The 19,190-nt window shown below is 38.3% G+C and overlaps 1 protein-coding gene across 1 annotated transcript in view; it reads right to left on the bottom strand.

The window, feature by feature from the left end:
• The window catches only part of hk2 (hexokinase 2), a 52,895-nt gene that overhangs the window by 20,336 nt on the left and 13,369 nt on the right, over positions 1 to 19,190 (bottom strand). The window contains exons 4-7 of the mRNA XM_081611321.1: positions 13,862 to 13,981; positions 7,587 to 7,682; positions 5,696 to 5,795; positions 2,576 to 2,759 (exon numbers count right to left, since the gene is read on the bottom strand). Of these exons, the coding sequence (XP_081467447.1) occupies positions 2,576 to 2,759; positions 5,696 to 5,795; positions 7,587 to 7,682; positions 13,862 to 13,981 (500 nt within the window). The remainder of the gene's footprint in view (positions 1 to 2,575; positions 2,760 to 5,695; positions 5,796 to 7,586; positions 7,683 to 13,861; positions 13,982 to 19,190) is intronic.

Below are 19,190 nucleotides of genomic sequence, written 5' to 3'. Positions count from 1 at the left end.
TAGATGAAAGGCCAAAACGCATAAAAATGTATTCGTTTTTCCAGATATCCAGCTATGTGGTGAGTGAAAGACAATTCAAGTTTGACTGGCATACTGGTTATGAATTTGTCCTTACTTTAGTCTTATTATTGTTTCTCTGTTTTGATATAATTTTTTTTTACCTAATTCTTAGTTCCATTTGCCTTTAACTTGATGTTACCACACGTGAATTTCTCCACTGAGGGACAATAATGGATATTTATATTCTATTCACTTCATTGTTTTGTTATACTTTGCTGCAATGCATCAACTCAGAGCGACTGAAGGAAAATTCCTATCGCATTTTTCAGATTTCTGGTTGCAAAAACACAAACAAAAAGTGAGCTTTGTGGTTGTTTCAAGACAAAATGAGCGAGTTCTATGGTAATATTATGCTGAATATAGCAAGTGTGGATGACTCTGTTGTCGTTTGTGACCTGCAGTGAATGTTAAGAATATTTGATGCAGAGTTATACTACCCAGCATAATGGAAAAATAAATAAAAATAATAAAAAAACTGTTTAAGAACTTCACATTGCTTTAAAATAGAACAAGGAGGCAGAGTTGGATTGGTTTCAATCCACCAGGCGAAGGTTTGTTTATTTATTTGTTGCATCTGACATTTCGTCTTGTCAGTATTTGAAAGTCTGAACAGCCTGAAAAGGCTCCGATGAGCATATTAAATTGAACTGACTGCGTTTTAAAACTCACTCTTATCAAGGCTACCCTCCTTGCAATTTTCTTCCACAAGGAATAAACTAATAGAGCATATAAGTGCCGTATTCACTGTTTGCTTATAAGTGCCTACACGTAAAGTGGGAGGCCGTTATCAAATTGACAGTAAAAAAAATAAAACCCTCCCAGCTGAGGTATAAATAGATAAGCAGGATGTATTCAGCTACAGTAAATGTGATCAGATTTTGGAGGCTTCACAACAACAGCATGTTTTATATCAGAAGAATAAAGCAATTTTACACTTTCTCATTTCAAACAGACTGAAAGGCAAAATAAGATTAATTCTGCCAAGAATAAATAAAAGGACCAACAAAATATTTAATCTCAATTAATTAAAAACTGATCACATTGAAAAAAAAATGTCTTAATGTACTTTAACAGAATATTTTTTATTGCTAGTATTCTAACAAGCATTGTGTTTTATGGACAGGATAAATACAATAAATATCTCGTGAAATAGTTGTTTAGATGTGCTATACATTTTTTAAAACTGGAATTAAACACAGAAAAAACTCGTTTTGATTATAGGAGTCAATTAAAGGTATTGATTTCATTTTTTAAAACAGATATAACCATTTCATGGTTCAAAAATGATCTTATACTCTTGTGCTTAAGTGCATCGTGAATCAATTTAAACCCAGTGGTTTAGACGTCACACACGTAAAGTCCCGCCTCGCGGCTTCCTGCTGGAGGGCAACAAGCTGCTCGCTCATAATGACCACCACTGGTGTTAGATGTCAAGTTGTCAGCATAAATGTATGTGTGATATGTAAAAAGAAAAAAGAGACGTAGTGCTTTGCTACTAATTGTCAACACTACAACTACATAACAAGGTCAGGAAAAAGTTTAAATTAAAAAAAAAAAACAGCAAGGGAAATAGGTCAGTTATACTAGCTTAACTTTGACAACCTAAAGATGTAGAGGTGATGTGTGTTTCAGTTTAATTAGAAAATAAAAAAAGGCGATCCACACACCAACTCTGACAGATCATCAGCAGAGCAGGTGTGTAAATTAGCTAATCAACCAAACCTAAACTCATCACTTGCAGGACACCGGTTGTGGAGTTGAAGACTCCTGCCCTACAGCGTTAAGAGGAAATGGGATTAAGTCCAAATCAAAATAAACTCACTTGGTGGTTCTGGAGTTAAGGCGTCTGAAGATTGAAACTTTCCCACTGGACCCTCAAGTCAAATCTTATCTCAACTTGACTTGGTTTACTTGCAATGAGGATTACTGAGGATTAGTGAACGTCAGAGGAACCATCCGGGATGAAGCCTGCAGCACTGTTTTAGTTAGTGCCCCCCTGCTGGGATGAATTTATAACTAAGTGCTTTAGGTCTTAAAAGAGGAAGAAGTTCAGATTGTAACTCAGGAAGTTTGAGGCCAGGCTCTGTAGAGTATTATTTGCAGCTGGAGGAACGAGGGATACGGGCCTGAAGATGACAACATAAAGACTGTTGCTAGACACCAAGTCTCAAGTCTACAACACTTGCAACTCAATAACTGGGTGATCAACATCCCAAACACAAACGTACAAGACAGTAACTGTGACTGACGCTTTGATCTCAGCAGTCAATGATGTTACAGATGAGGACCGTGAGAAGGTTAGTAGGTACTTAGAGCTAAAGCGACAATGTCGAAAAGGGAAAACAATCCAAAAACAATCCAGATAAGTTTCTGTAATGCTCTAAAAAAAAAAAAAAAAAAATCCTGTAGAACATAAATTATTAATCTACATATATAAAACGTTGTGGAAATGAAGATTTATGATTATGCATATTTATTCTACAGCTACTGCCGTGATGAATTCAGTGACACTCACAGCTGCTTGCCAGGGTTCAGCGAGCCGGCGTCGATTTCCCGGTCGATGTCGGTGCGCAGGTCCTCCAGGGCGCCGTCGTCTCCAAACGCTCCCCACTCCGTGTTCACACACATCTGCCCCTCGTCGCCGTCCATCAGCTGGAGGTTCCTCATGTGCTCCATGTAACATGCATTAGTGCCCGTTCCTGGAGAGAAGTGGTGTTACCGTGACGATGGCTGTTTAACAAACATAATACAGTTCTAAACAGCATCTAGAGATTACTGCCCTCTAAATACGTCTGACGTGGTTGAAGCTCTACTTTGTGGACTGTTATTTACATCTGGACATATTGAGATAAGTTTTGTCTTTGCTTAAATGGACTTTATATTAAACTGATCAGAGGATCATCAAATACATAGAGTTTGAATTTTGCCCCAGTGTTGGGCTCAATATACGTTCGACATTCATCTGCTAGTGTTGTTATGGAGCTATGGCTGACGGGTTAGGAGTGACTCAAATGTTGTGTTTTATGATATAACAGCCAAGATGTGTAAAACGTCTTATTTTAGCTTTTGTCCATTTGAAAAATCCAAACTTTATTTCAAGTTCATTTATTCAGAGGGGGGAACAAAACACAGGGTAAAAAATAATAGTTTCTGACAAAACCATCAGTGGGACCCCTAACAATACACACAAACTAAAAGTATTTCAACTGAGCTTCAATAACTTCCTGTTTTTCTTGAAGCTCAACTATGATGCAGCACACAGACCCCTCTTCAGCTAGTAAATATCTAATACGTAGCATATAAATGCAACAAAGTGAATTGTCACTTTGGGTCAATTTAAATATCTCGGAGCATTGCAAAAGGACAGAAAGAGTAAAAGCCACACAGGCAGAAAAAATACTTTTTATTGATTTCATTATGGAAATATGCCACCTCTACATTAGCATGTTCCTATATGTAGCAGTTCGTTCCCTGGATGCCCTCAGAGTGGGGCATTACGCAGAGTTAAAACTCAATGGCAGAAACTTCAGAATCAGCGGTGATGTGCAGCTGTGCCTGGCCTGCAGGCGTTCCCCTCAATTAACAAGCGCTGCTGACAGGAACCTTTGTCGTCCAAGTACAATAATGCACTTCGCCGTGATCTTGTTCGTGTCATTTTCAAACACAAATATTCCAAAATTGGAAAGAACAACTTTAATGATGAGAGCGCCATTTGCCTTTTTTCATCACATTAGCCAAGTTAACTAGAAATGGGGACTGATGAGAGCGGGACTGATTGCCTGCTGGGGAGCAGAAGAGACACAAAATCAATCCAGGATTTCATGTCTTTAGCCTGGTGGAAACAAGTAGACTTGTGACATTTGGACTGATTTTGTCTCAACTGCAGTTCAAGATTGATTTAAGTTTGATCCATCTGGAGCGGGTGGTTGGTGCAGATGGAAACTTTTCATTTTTAATCAGGGTAAAATTATCGATATTTTCTTACAATGTAAAATGTTAAGTATGGCAAAGTATTTGTCTTTTTGCAACAGAGCTTGGATAATAAGTAGAGCCACGTTTATCCAGACACTTTTACCAAAAGGCCGACTATGCTGCACCCAAATCAGCTTTTATTTCATTTGTTACATTTGGTTAAATATAGCAACCGTTTTTTTTTTTAAAAGTGACCCAAGTCCTGTTGTTCAATTGAGCCAAGATTTAACCCGGAAAACTTGCTAAGCCCAGTGGTTGGGTGCTAGGCCAGTCCTTCATCCAGCGGCCCATCGTGTTTTTGAGTTAAAAAATGTTTAAAGTTGACAAGAAATTTGAAAATATCACTTGATAATTATGTGCTGTTGAAAAATTGCAAGATTAATACCTGAACACCAACTATAAAGTCTTTAAAAATGCTAACATTTTAAAAAGACTTTAAAAAATAAGCAAAGCTTAGCCTGGCGGGGGCACAAGTAAAGCCTGGTGACCCGCCAGGCTTATGATACACTGGGGGAAACCTTGTGAGCCCAAAGGAAACTGAAAACTACATGACTTTCTTTTAATACAGCAAATTTGCACAATCCTTGTTAAATTTTGGATCTACAACAAATACCATCCCTTACAAAGACAAAAAAAGAAAAACAAACAAAAAATAAATTAAACTATTTACTTGATTTTAGTTTTAGTTTGACTTTTTTTGGCACACGAGTACTTTTGACTCAACAATTTTGGCCCAAGAAACTAAAAGTTTGGAAACCCTCGAACTGGTAACACGTACCTACATGTTAGTGCAGTTGAATAAATAGCCACAAAAATGCAACACAAGTTCCATCAGGAACTTGGTTTTTCATGCAAGCAGCAGAAAAGTGTGAAAATGAACCAGAAGAAAAGATTCAAACAGCAAATTTTACCACTAAAAATCTGTTGTGTTTTTTCTCCAAACATCTAAGAGCACAGTCGCAAGCACACAAGCGTCTCATGTAGTAAATTAATTTACAAATTGGATTGCAATTTCTATCATAATGTGGGTTAATAATTAGTTATAAGATGTTTAAAAGCCATAAAAAGAGTTTTTGAATTTTTTCAGTCCTTTTCATTATTTGTTGCATTTCTTTAGGAAAGGAGGAAAAAAACATGTTGTTAAGCGTAAACCGATGAGCAAAACATGCAAATGCAATTAAATTCATGAAAGAGCGAATGTAAATATGAGTTCAACATTCTTCCCTTCTGCTTTTAACAATCTGGATGTTATGTTTAGAAATGCAGCAGAAAACATGATTGAATGACAAACACTGTGTGTGTGTGTGTGTGTGTGTGCGTGTGTGTGTGTGTGTCTGCGCTAAATCAACGTTAAAGTGTTGAAGAAACATAAATGCCCGCGGCAGCCCAGGTTAGGACCTGGGTTTATTTCAGCCTTCACCCTCGAGTTTCTCTGAATAGCATCGGCAGATTATCTATAATCTTGCTAAATGCTGATATTTCGAAGTCAATACAAACAGAACACTTGAAGCCAGAGTGACCTAAACGCCTCAGAATGGTTTTCTTTCCTTGGCAAATTGCCTACTTGGTTTTCTTCCCCTCCCCGATTTCTGCTTTCATAACTCAAAACGTCGAAGGGCCTTCATCTTCACTTTACCTATAATCACAGTCAGATTGCACTTACCCACTATAAGGCCAATTTCACAGTGACGGTCGTCAAAGCCGCAGGTCATCATGGTCCCCACCGTGTCGCTGATCACTGCCATGATGTCAGTGTCGAAGTCCTGCAATAAAAGATTGTTTACGCTGCAGCGAGTTAAAGCTGGAGGTTCTGGAGAATGAAATTAAAAATGTGGACACATCTTGATTAGAAATAACGAAAACTGAGAGGATGTCAGAACATTTAATTCAAACAATACTTTGACTTAAAGCAGCAGCATGCATCTTTCATAAAATATAAAAATATATATATTTATCATTAGCAGCAACGTGGGGATGGGGAAAAAGCCCACATTTGCTGTTATCTCTGGAATCAATGACCTGTTGTTGCTGGATGATATTTATTTATTTATTTATTAAATTTTTGCCTGAACTGGGAAAAGAAAAGCAAAAATCTAACTTCTGTGCCTTCTCCCAGTGGTAATTAGAAACAACCAATTAGAGCTGGGAGGCGGGCTTCAATGCTGTCAATCATGCCCATGTGCTCTCTGCTACGATACGGTTTCTCCCCACCAGCAGATGATGGTGGATAAACGATTTTCCTGTAACAGTTAGTTGCTTAGAACTCCACCATTAGCACATTTAGCAGCGCATTCACAAGGATGATTGACAGCACCAAGACCCGGCTCCTGTGTATGGTTGGTTGGTTTTGTTCATTTCCTCAGGTGACAATATTAGCTCGGACTGATCTTTTCACAGATCAGATCATGTGTTTAAAAACATACCGGCACAAGACTGTGGCAGTTTTACAAAATATGCAAAAAACATTTATTTGTATAAAAGTGACATACTGCCGCTTTGGCTTTTAGGATTTTTTTTTTCTTCCAGATTTTATTTTCCACATTTGATGTAAATTTGACATTCAGATGTTGGGCATCATTGATTGCTGACTGGGTGTTAAAGTTCCCAGCAGGCGTCCAGCTGGTCATCAGCCACCTGAACAGGAGGCGTGCTGAGACACACTCACTTCTGCCACCAGCTCTGCTTCACTTGCACAGAACATTTAAAGTCAAAAACAAAATCTAAAGCCATTTCACTCCTGCGGTGACTGCCTTCTTTCATCTACCCCAACTATTTCTCAATATTCAAACTAAATCTCCAGTTCGCAACACGCACAATAAACGAGCGTTTCTGTACATTTATGCTCCGTCTCATTTCAGAACCATTTTTGGCTGGCAAAACGAGAGGGTCCCATGTCCCCAATCTGCAATGCAGATCTCTCTGAAACGTTTTTAGTCTGCACGACGTGCCTTTAACATACATCTGTCGGTTCTGATGGCAGCACAGGCCCAGAGCCAACAGAATGAATCTGGTTGAACATGACTTGCGCCCCGAGGCTCTCGGAGCTCAAACATTTGGTATGCAGTCGGATCGCTTCGATTTCCCTTTATGTGTTCTGGATGTTCAGAGTTCAAAAGAGTGAATGTGCTGATCCACGGCGGATTCTCCAGCGGATGTAGAAAGCCAACAAACTCCTGGAAAAAGTCTGGCCTTGTGACTTTCAAACACTTAAAAGGAAAATGCATAACGTTTACGTTTTAAATCTTTAAATAATGTGACCTTTAACCCAAACAATTCAACCGAAAACTTTAAAGGGGGGGAAAAAAAAACCTAGAATATTGTGCAACACCCTCTTATGATTGGACATTTGCTTGCATTTTGTTTTGGGTTTAATAATCAGACAATGTGCAGCTGGCACCAAGCTCTCACACCATCACACAGTTCATAAAAAGCTGTGTGTCGTTCGTGTTGAATCCAGAGCTGTTCTGTAAAAATGGTCGACTACAATTCCCCCAAAACCCCGCAGACGTTTTGGGGAAACACTCCCATAACAGGGAATAACAGTTTTCTTTTACCCCTCGTTTTTTGATGGACTTCCTCAGTAGGCTGACCACATCGTTGCCTTCCACTCCACTCAGCCTGAAGCCTTTGGTCCAAGAAATCAGAACGCTCTGAAGAAAAAGATAAAGACAAAAAGAAGATTCAGGACTCATGTCAGGTTTGCTTTGTCAAACCTTTCGGACTTTCAGATGAACTTTATTCCCAAGGGGCAAACTTGCTTTGCAGACAGCAGGACAGCCGAACATAAATACATAAAGAAAACAACAGAAACACACCACAACATCTAGTTTTCTACCACCACAGTTTGTTTAGGCTTATCTCGACTTATTTCAATAGTAAACATGTTGCTTACTATTGGTTCAACACACCTGAATCAAATAAAAAAGCTGCTTTTTGTTCCATAAAACAAAGAGCAGCTCAGAGTTCGCAGACTAGTCGTGGAGCCCTCGTACTCCAGAACATTGAAAGCTGCAATAAATGTAATTAACCTGTCAAAATGTAGCAACTGCACCACATTCATGTACAGCTGCCATGACAAGCCAGACGATGGAGCTCTGGCTCACTGGAGAACTATTTGAGTCTGACGTTGGCATTTTGAGGAAAATGTGGCATGTCAAACTTAAAATGTGATCAGGACCCCAACAAAGAGCCGGAAATTCAATTTTGAATTTGGATAGAAAAATTGTCCCTTATTTTTTTTCATATTAATGGTTTCGAAGACATTGAGTGACACGCCAGCTGGCTATGACTTCATCATTTCCTGTGCACCTAATTTATTTATTTATTTTACTCTTGCAATTTGATCTGCTTTTACAGGAAACAACAGGTGACCATTTTCTTCTCATTCAGCCTGACTTCCACCTTGTGACCTTCAAATCTGAAATAAGATGTTTATATGACAAAGAATAGACTGACATCCAGCATCCATCTTTGTTGTTTCAGTCCGAAATTCAAAACAAGCATTTGTGCCAAGTAGAAATTACTTAGCAGCTTAAAGTTGCAATATATAAGCTTTATAAACAAAATATTTTTTTACTGATTTGTTAAAACTGCCACTATGTTGTGGCAGTATAACATGAAACAAACAATAAGTGAAAAAGAAAAACTGAAGATCACCGAGATGATCTTCAGAGATGCTACCAACCCAAGCTATTCTGAAAAGAAAAAGGGGCAAACATTTGAGAGTTTCTAGTTGTGCAAAGCGGGTAGAAAACCACCCAAGAAAAAAAGTCAGCTCTTTACTAAAAACATTTTAAAGCTTCTACTTGGAAATATTCCACACCTTTGTGGTGATCTGTTAAATACAATCTCTATAAAATACACAGAGTTTTGGGTTGTAAAGTTTGAAAATGCTCAAGAACTTTTTGTGTTCACCATTCTTTGTTCACCAAAGTGTCAGTGGATTTAAAAACCTTGGTTTTCAAAGCATAATTCCCAGAATTCCTCTTCACACTTTGTTCATGAATTAGAAAGATGTTTTCAGTGAGCTGTCAGGTTTGCAGAATGAGATGCAGCAACAATCAAACTTTAGTGCAGAAAACATTTAAACGCATTAGAGAAGACGACAGTTTCTAGACCAAAGCATTCCCAGACACGACACAAATTTGAGTTTGAAAAGAGCATCTGTCTAACGAGTCAGATTTCAAGGAACAACTATATTGAAACAGTTTCTAACCGAATGAGAGGAAGATAAGTGTGAGGAAAGAAAAAATAATAATAATAAGAAGAGCTCATCAGAGATTAGAGAGCTTCATGGCTCAACGCTGTGGCACATATGGTCTGGGAAAGCAACAGAATGGAGGGTCTGGTTGCCTTGTATAGTACAGATGACAGATTTGTTCTAGAAAAGGAGGTAAACAAGACATGCTCTTGTTGTACGTTGACTTTATTAAATTAATGACAGAATGACGCCATATGGAGGCTACGCATCAGACTGGACAGGCCACAGGAGGAAAAATAATAAACTGAATTCAAGGGACAGAGGAAAAGGGTCAAAAGGAAGAGGAGAAGCCAGTTAACTCTAATGACAGTAATTATGGCAATAATAATAACAGTAGTTAAATGGGACCTAAAGAAGCTGTTGTGTCTCATCCATAGACATACCAGTAGCAAATGCAGAAAAAAATATTTTTCCTGTACAACTATCACACCTTAGTTAAAGCCAATTCCATTTAATCTGTCACTAGCTGTTTTCTGACCATATAAATATGCAAAATTAAATTGCAAAAATAAATTATTTTAAAAGGAAACATGACGATTTAAAAAAAACTCGTTTTTAATAAAAAGTTTTTTGCACTAAAATGAGGTGGTTCCACTGATATTAGCTCTGAGTGTGTTTGTATATTCCTGCATCCAAGAATGTACAGAAACGGAGGATAAATTTGACATCAGTGCAATCAGGGTCAAACCCGCCACAACGTAACAACCCCAACAAGAGAAAATGTAGTAATAGTAGTAGCCCACCTTAACCCCTTCACATCCCTCTCAAAACGATAAGAGGTGCCAGTAGACAGGTCACCACACCCAGCCAGTCATCATCCCTGTAGCAGGGAGCCTGGGCAGCAGTCTGAAGGAAAATTATTCCAGGAGCATTCTGTGTTGCCATTTTTCTTCAAAAGTATCAAAACATCAATCACACACTTGTGGGGGAGACAAAAAAAATCTCAAGGCTCCCCGAGGAAAGAAAGGTGAAACACCCTCACAGCTCTAGTAACCTGCCTGATTTCCTCTCACATCAAGATGAAGTCTACTTGTTGAGGACTGGGGTGAAAAGAAAAGGGAGAGAAAAACTTCAAAATAAACCAGAACAGAAAATGGGCTTGTTCTCAAGACCAGACCAGACTAATATATATATATATATATATATATATATAAAATCATTGTCAAAAAAAAGATATTAAAGAAAAGTTGATGAATAATTAATTAGTGCTTTGATTTTTGCTTTATGTATCAAGCCAGTTACTTTAGAGCGTTCAGCTCTTTGGTTTGAAAGACGTGTGCGCCTGTGAAGATGAGAGAGGGTGTGTGTGTGTGTGTGTGTGTGTGTGCGTGCGTGCGGGTAGGGGGGCGGTGAGGAGTGATGAAGACCCTCACCGACTGATACAAATACCAGCAACAGAATGTAAAATTTTAAAAAGGTGACAACGAGAGCAGCCGGGGTCTCTGTGGGGTGGTTCTGACAGATCCTGGTAGGAGCACTCTGCAGTGAAAGGAGTCGTCTCATATTAAAGAGTAAATTCAACCTTTTATGGGTTTTTTTGTTCCTGAGGATGTCAAGATGAAGTCCTACAGTCTCGATGAGGAAGTAGTCCTCCCACTTGCTGCTGGCAGGCAGCGGAAGCTCAGTGCTGCTCCAAGCCAGGCTCTGCTAAATAAGTCAGGACAGCGTCAGAGAAAAGTGACACATGTCGTTTCTTCTTTAAGAATCACATTCTGTATGGAAAACTCTACAGAATGTGACTAGATATGACCTACAAAAGAGCTTCTCCAAGTGTGAAGGAAGGCGAGGCACAGGAAACAAAAAATAATAACTGCGGACATTTAGTCAACTTCACCAAATCCGTCTGCCTCTTCCACTCCAAAACTCGATAAAAACTTGACGTAGTTACCAAACTCAGCGGTGGGTTGCTTGACACGCTGGTTGTTTGGATCCTTTTGTTGAGCGTTGTTCATTTTACCGCCATGATCCGTTTTAAGGTCAAGGTTGGTCTATTTTACCACTTCTGCATTTGCGAAACAGAACTCCATAGTGGATTATGGTTTTTTTAGTTCGGATAAAACTATTTAAGATCACAAAATGGGACTACTGATTATTTTCACTAAATGTCTTAAGGGACCTTAACAGTTTGACTAAACCACCATTGATGAATTTATTTATTTTTATGACATCGTTAGAAATGCTAATGCTTGTGGCATTGTTAGCAAAGTGCTTATGATGCCTGAGCTTATTTTCAGTTTACGCTATGAGTATTGAATATATTTTTATTCAATGACAATGTTTGGTGTGCAACATGTGGTAAATGAGTAATTGAAAGAGATCATTTGTGAATAATGTAAAACTTTATAAGTCTAATCCTAGGAAAGATGGACGTTTGAAATGTCTCTAGTAACTATGCATCTGATTTGCTAACTGCTGATTGCACTTTTTGTTGACCTTATTGATAAGTCCGGTTTTTTTGGAACGTCTGCCAAGAGTGGCAAACTTTTTATCTCCAGATCTTGGATGTCTTGAGTTACCATTTTGAATAAATGTTTCTTGCTGTTTTTGCTAAAGACTTGACTAAAGGAGAAAAAAAAACCACAAGATTGTTATTGGCGTGATCCCACATCAGAGAGACATTTATGAGTGGAACATCAGTACAGGTGCAACAAAACGTTTACAGAAATAATAGCAATAATTTAGTGTGGGTGTGGGTGGCTGTCAATTTGCTCTCTAAGGGGAGGCCACGTCTCCTACACTTTTAAAATCCTGGGTCTATAATAACCCATCAATACTTTTAGACAACAAACTATTTCATGTTTTATTTTCTTTAAAAATTGTCAAAAATTTAAAACTTTCTCCAAATTACTATGTGCAGAGAGTCACCTCCATGCGGAAGTGTGTGCGTGTGGGTGTGTGTGTGTGTGTGTGTCCATCTGTCTGTGAGTGTGTGTGCCTTTATGCGAGCAACAACAAAGCAGATGGAGCTTCTGATGACTTCTGAGTGAGTTTTCCAGTTTTCAAAAAGCTGAAGTGGGCAAAAGCATGGCAGCACTTCAGGTTTGTCAACAATAAACAGAGGTTTGGACACACCGAGGTTCCACTACAGCAGCCATAAGTACCTGCAGCTCAACCCAGAACCTGCTGATGAGCCAGAGAAAATAAAACACACAACTATCTTTTTTTTTAAAGCCAGAAAACAACAATATGATCATTTATTGCAATAATTACTGGAATACTTTATTGTCCAGCAAAATGTTGTTATTGTGACAGGCCTATATACACATATAACATCGTCAAATGCAAGATTTATTTAGTGGCAACAACAGGTTAAGATAGAGTCCATCCAAACACTTGAATCTATGTGTGCTGCTTACACACACATACGGTTTCTACATAAGAATGTTAAGTAGTAGTGAGGGGAGCCACAGAGACTTGTCTCCTAGGACCTGAGGGAGACATGGAGGTGACCAGAAAACTGCACCCATTCCCCCTCATCCCCACCTAGAGAGGAGCAGAGGAAAACCCCAGGGGAACAACCCAGCAGCCACTGTGCAGAACCTCTAGGGCAGGGTTCTCCTAAGTTAAGAGTTGGTGTCCTGCACCCTGGTAGTAACTATTGCTTCTGCATGTCAGTGTTAGAAACAAACCATCATTCGATTCAGGTGTGTTGAAGCAGGCAGAGAACTAAAACATGCAGGACTTCAGCCTGTGAGGACCGACTGTGGACAACATGGGGAGCGACAGCGGAGAGCCAAACGGCTCCGCCGGAGAAGATCCAGACACAAAGATACTCTCACCCAATGTAAGGCCCACTCACACTCCCCATACACACTTCACACTACAAAAGTTTTTTGATTTTTTTCATTATAGTTAGTTTTATTTTGACAGATGACATAAACTGCTTGTGTGATTTAGGGGGGAAAAAACTATTTCACATCATTTCAAAAGGCTAATAGATAGATTCACAAAGACAAAAACAAAGGGTATTACATCTATAATCTCAGTATGTTTCAATTAGTTTTATAAACACAACATAGTTCTAGTTCTTCCCCATTAATTTATGTTTTTATTTGTTTTCTTAATGTTTTTGTTAGTTTTAATTAGCTATAATCTTAATCTCTCAATAAAAGGCCAAATTAAAAAAATTATACATTTACAGGAAAACAACAAATCAAATAAAAACCATGACATGGTGCGACAAACTACTGTGCATCTAAAGCAAGTTTGATTGACTTTACTGAAAATGTATGTTCAAAGCCTTAAAGGTTACTTTAAAGTTGTTTGTTCAGCTGGATTACATGTTGGATTCAGATGCACTTTATGCTTAAGTGGTTTCAAAAGCCTCCACAGAAAGCAGCTATATGTGAAGACCAATAAAATATATATATATATAGATATATATATAAAAGCAGCTGACTTAGAGACTTTCAGAAAGCAGAGAAGAACACTTTAAAACTAAGAAAAAGTCTGGCTCCTTTGAAACGAGATCTAAAGAAATAAATGTGACTCGACTTTTAGGCATAACTGAAATGATACGAGGGGCGTGATGATCACTTAAAGCGGTAAAAAGAGTGCAAAATGGCTCACCTCATCCAATTTGGTCTGCTGGCAGGGAAACGAGAAGGTGAAACCCAGATGAAGCTTTTTATCCTTTATCCCCATCTTCTCCAGGAAATTAGCCAGACAGTCGGCGATGTGGTCAAATAACTACGAGAGAGAAAAGGTTGTTCTCATTAGGCAAGAGCAGGACACTCTGTGAACATGGCTGTAGCTGTCAAAGTCAACGCTCCAGCCTTTGCATTAGACTGTAGGGTCGCCTGGGACAGTTTCATTTGCACAGGCGGATGCTTTAATGATGCAAACGTTAGCAGAATGACATCGAGGAGAAGTATTAAGATTCCAGATGTACAGGTAGCAGGTGACTCCTCGTCAACAGAACAAGGAGCACAAAGACAGCCTGACATCATCTCAGCAGCTTTAGTCACTCGGGACCGCTCGCACAAACACAGTAATCCTGAAGTCCTAAAAGAAGGTAAGCAAATAAATGAACACAGAAGTGGATATTGGGACTGGGTTCCGACGTCTTAACTATAGAAATGATAGTTTTAAATTTGTCTGTAAATGTCTTGTTCTACATACTTTTAGCTTCACTCGGTTTACATTTCCCCCCCAAAAAAAACTTCAATTAAGCAGCAATTTGATTATTAATGATGTAAGAATTATTATGATTATTGATATTATTGGCTAAGGACTGATTCCTGGATACCATCGATAATAATAAAAAAATATTTTTGCTGCATTTCAGGCAATAAAATGTTTATTTTGTCATTTAGTATTGAAGATAAATTATTTGTTTATTTGAATCTTTTAAAGTCTAAAATTGCACAAAAAGGTTTAAAGGGTTAAATGAAAACTACAAAATGTGGCAGTTATTTCTCCGATTCATTGATTTATCGATTCATCGTCGGAATAACCAATTACCAAATTAATCTTTAGTTGCCGTTCTAATGTTTAGAATGAAGCCAATTCTAAATGTCATTTTAAACTCAGAAGGAGAAAGAAGATTAAATTTATAAAGGGAATAATTTGGATAAGTACTTTAGTCCCATCCTGTTCATTTTAAGCGAAATCACTTCCATTAGCGCCAGCTGGTATCTATGCTAACTAACTACTGCTCTGACAAATCCAGCAGTCTGTGATCCCTCAGCAGTGCCGTTGTTAAATGTGTGACTCGCAGTGTTTCGGTGGTAAAACAAAAGCCTGTTGAAACCAATCCGTTTGTGTGAACCCCAAGTCTTTCCAAAGTCTGTGAGGGCTGTGTGATTATTGTAGTGTCCCCAGATGTAGGGCTTCTCCACGCTCCCTGAGCAGCTGACCTGGAGGCCGACAGAAAATAAAGTTTTAGAGACATTTTTCCATGATGCAAGTGCTATACTGCAAACTACTTAAAAGTAAAGTACAAGAAAACATTTTAAAAATTAAGAGTTTAGAATATTAGAATGTACTTGAATTCAAATGCTGAATAATAAAGCAATCTCGCCACTTTTTGCCTGCTTGTTTTTAGACAGCAAGATGAGCAATCTGAGTACATATTGATGTATAAACTCAGCTCTTACTGCATTAACATACTCCCACACACAGTGCTGCCCCTCTCTTCTCAGAACACCACATACATTTTTCATCCGATCAAGGTCTGTGGACTGAGACGTCCATAAAAATAAATAAACATTGATTTCATGTCTGCCAACGACTGAAATAAATGTTTTCTTATGAAATGAATGACATCTAGTGTACATCGATCCCTGCATCGCTGCAGGTTATCCACCGTTAGTCTTTAGGTCTGAACATTTGATATTTATCTTCAGATCTATTCATAATTAACAGCTATCAGTTAGTCTTTATATTTAATTCGCTCTCCAAAAAACACTTCCTGATTTAAAGTATTTTGAAAATTGATCAACGGGTTTACAACAGATGTAAACCTGCTGGTTGCATTTCTGATTGAACCAAAGTGGGGGGGTTTGTCTTCATAATTATATTTTGAATTAAACATGTCTTTGAGAGTTTTCTCCTCCTCATTATGAGGTCACTAATGTCACTTTGGTAGCATAACTAATTTCATCGCGCTGCAGTACGCCGACAACATGCTAGCTAAGGTGAAAACAGCAAGTTGCTACGACTAGCAGCTGTAGCAACTAGTGAGGTTAAAGGCCGGTCCATCTTTCTGCAGACAAGTTGCGCGTGTACGCACTGTGTTTGCAGAACATGACAGAAAAAAAATGTAGAATCAGAATATTACAGATATGTTACAGAAATAATAGCAGTAATGTAGTTGAAGGGGCAGCGGTTTTGATTTGCTTGGAAACCCCTAGACTTTGGAGGAACATTCACTCTTAACAAATGTCCCACCTTACAAGAAAAACAAGGTTTTCCACCTGAAGTCTCGCCCTCAGCTTTCATAAAGTACTCAGTTTCAGAGAAAGTCACTTTGCAGTTGTACTTAAAAAAAAAAAAAAAAAAAAAAAAAGGGCTTTCGTGAAATTGTTGGCATGTAAATATTGTCTAACTGTGTTGTCATGGAGACCTTGACTCCCTGATATGCCGCTCTTTGTTGCAATTCTCCAACAGTGAGGTTTGAAGGCGTTTCTTTACCTGCTACATCATCCTCCTCACCGTGCGCTGTGACTTTACAAAGTCAACATGCCACAATTCAAGGTGCCTGGAAGTTTTTATTGTGTCTCTTATTGTAGATATGGACAAGCTTAGGCTAGTGGCCATTTGATTTGCTGCTTATGTCCTGCCTATCACAGAGCAACACACATTCGTCTCCTTGAATGGCACATTGTCTAAGGTGTCTAAAAGTATACGGTTTTTGCAACACATTGTTTATATTTAAAATGGAGACATGAAATCCTAATAAAAAGTTCCTCAGACCTCTGATTAACTTAAACAGCAGAGTACAAAAGTCGTATTTCATCTCCAAGACAAACATTTGAGAAAATCTTCTCGATATACTTTCTTGTAAAATCCATAGCAACAGTCTTGTTCGCCGTATATAATGGGCATTGTGTACATGTTACAAAGACACCCAGTGGTAAACACCGTTTCTATTCTTTTATTGATATTGCTGTGCACTGAATACACTCTCTAAATGTAGGACTTCACAGCAAGAAAGGAAATTAAAACTTTCATCTAAACTATTTATATTCCTTGTGGATCAAGTCTGTGCTGAAAAACCATAACAAAGTTTCAATTAGTGTCAAACTGAACAGCAGATGTTTACTCAACTACTATTGGTTTATACAGTGAAGACAACCTGCAGGCTATACTGGAACATTCACTATAATGAAGTTCATCGCTGTGTGAAAGTTTGAGAAGCAAATTAAATTTACTTTCATCCAAGTAACTTTGGCTAACATGATGACAGCAGCAGCAGCAGCTTCATTTCCCCCTGCGACTAAAACGAAGGCAAAGAAAACGTCAGCATGAGTTCAACAAAACGTACCGACTTACGCTTCAATTAGCGGCAGCGCTTTTCAGGGCGGCATGTACGATTTTAACTGCCTGTCTCCTTTAATTTGCTTTGCAATAAATGTTTTCTAAGCTAACAGAATACGTAAAGTGTATAAGAAAAGCAAAAGGGAAACATTTAATATTGGAAAGAGAGATAAAGTCCCCCGTTTTCCTAATTAAGCTGTCACTTAAATCACGTGGTCTTTGGTACAACACTGCCTTTGTGGAACGCCATAATCTCATTTAGAGTTGAAATAAATACGACTGGATTAATAACGTATAAGACGTAAACATTGTGTAGTCTTATATTATCTCTCATGAGTCAAACCTTCTTGTGTCTTTTAAAAAGAATCTAGAAGCTGTTCATAACAAGCAGACAAATTAAGAGTGGGTTTTTAATTTAATATATCAACTAATTTATTTAGCAATTACACATCATTCTGCATATTGTGTCTTTATTTTAGCCATTGTGTTTTTCTTTATTATTATTAATCTTGGAAGAAGGAAAACAAGATGAAAAGAAATCCTCCTTGTTAAAATGACTTGATAAAAAAAATATTTTAAAATGTAAATGAAAGTTACTGAAAATATCACTTCAAAGCTTGTGGAAATGAGCAACAACTGATTTTAAACCATCCAAGCTTAAACATTACAATTAATTTACTGGCGTTTCAAAGCGTTGGATTCTTTCGTTTGTTCTTACACAGAAACAGCAAAAGCACGTTATGTACTGTACGTACACCTTCCTGCACAATCTGTGCCTGGAAATATTCTGTCACCAACAGCGCAACAATGTAACTCTGCCAACTCTTCAGCTGCCACGGAAATCTGCAAACTGCTTGGGATTTGTTAACGAGCGGCAGCGGAAATAAAGTGGTCCCTTTCTGTTTGTTTGCCAACAATACTAATACATCCTAAGAGTGTTTCTGAGGCACAATCGCCCCCGTCACTTTTAACCCCGGCTTGAAAAGGAGGCGGGAGCTTACGAAATGACCGCTTCTGGCGGTGAAACACACTAATGTTTGTGTACACGGCGCATTAATGGAAGCAAAAACAGATTTCCTTCGCCGCTTGTAGGTCGAGGCTATGAAAGAGACTGTGGGCGGCCGGGGTAATTGAGAGAAACAAACTGTTGCTGAAGAAGACGCTGCTCGTGAGAATCCCTCCAGATGCCAACAGGTCGGCTCAAACATCATTATTTCGCTGTTCGTCTAAGGGCTAAAGCCCCCTAGACATATTAGGGATTATGGTAACACCGTTCTTCTTCAATTAGCCCCCCTCAGTTGCTCTTAAAGAACATCTTAAGATAGCAAGTTGACCGTGCATACATCTATTGGGATTTTACACAGCGGACTCACAAATCAGCGGTGAAATGGAATCAAAAGGAGAGATGGTTTTTCCAATTTATACAAACAAAAAAGGTCAAGTGCATTTGTATTCAGACCTAAGGTCAAAACAAATCAGATCGAATCGAGAAGAGACAATAAACGATGTAAGAGACATTTGTAATACTTATGAGTTAATAAAAAAAGGTTTCTTTATGTAAACAGCAGTTTTACAGATCACAAACTGTGCTTTAAAAGGGGACGTATTGTGTGTTTTTCAGGCATTTTAGTGACATTTTACAGCATAATCAAGTAACTGTTATCTTCAGTTGTAATAATGCTACATATATCAAGCACAACTTAAAAGAAATTTTACTCCCTGATTTAATGCGTTGAAATTGGGCCTGTTTCTCTTTAAGAAGATCTTTCTGAAACTCCATCTTCAGGAAGTCATCACAACATAGCTCCTCTATTAACCCTTTAACAACCTTTCTTTCCAGTGTGTCACATAAGTAGCTCATATATTGATAATAATTGTCTTTTAATGGTGTATTAGATTAAACTTAGTTAAAATCAAT

This window comes from Poecilia reticulata, chromosome 9 (genome assembly GCF_904066995.2).
Source record: "Poecilia reticulata chromosome 9, P_reticulata-male-v2, whole genome shotgun sequence".
In the NCBI taxonomy this organism is placed as follows: domain Eukaryota; kingdom Metazoa; phylum Chordata; class Actinopteri; order Cyprinodontiformes; family Poeciliidae; genus Poecilia; species Poecilia reticulata.
The sequence above is the reverse complement of the archived record's forward strand: the minus strand, read 5'-3'. Positions and strand labels throughout refer to the sequence as shown.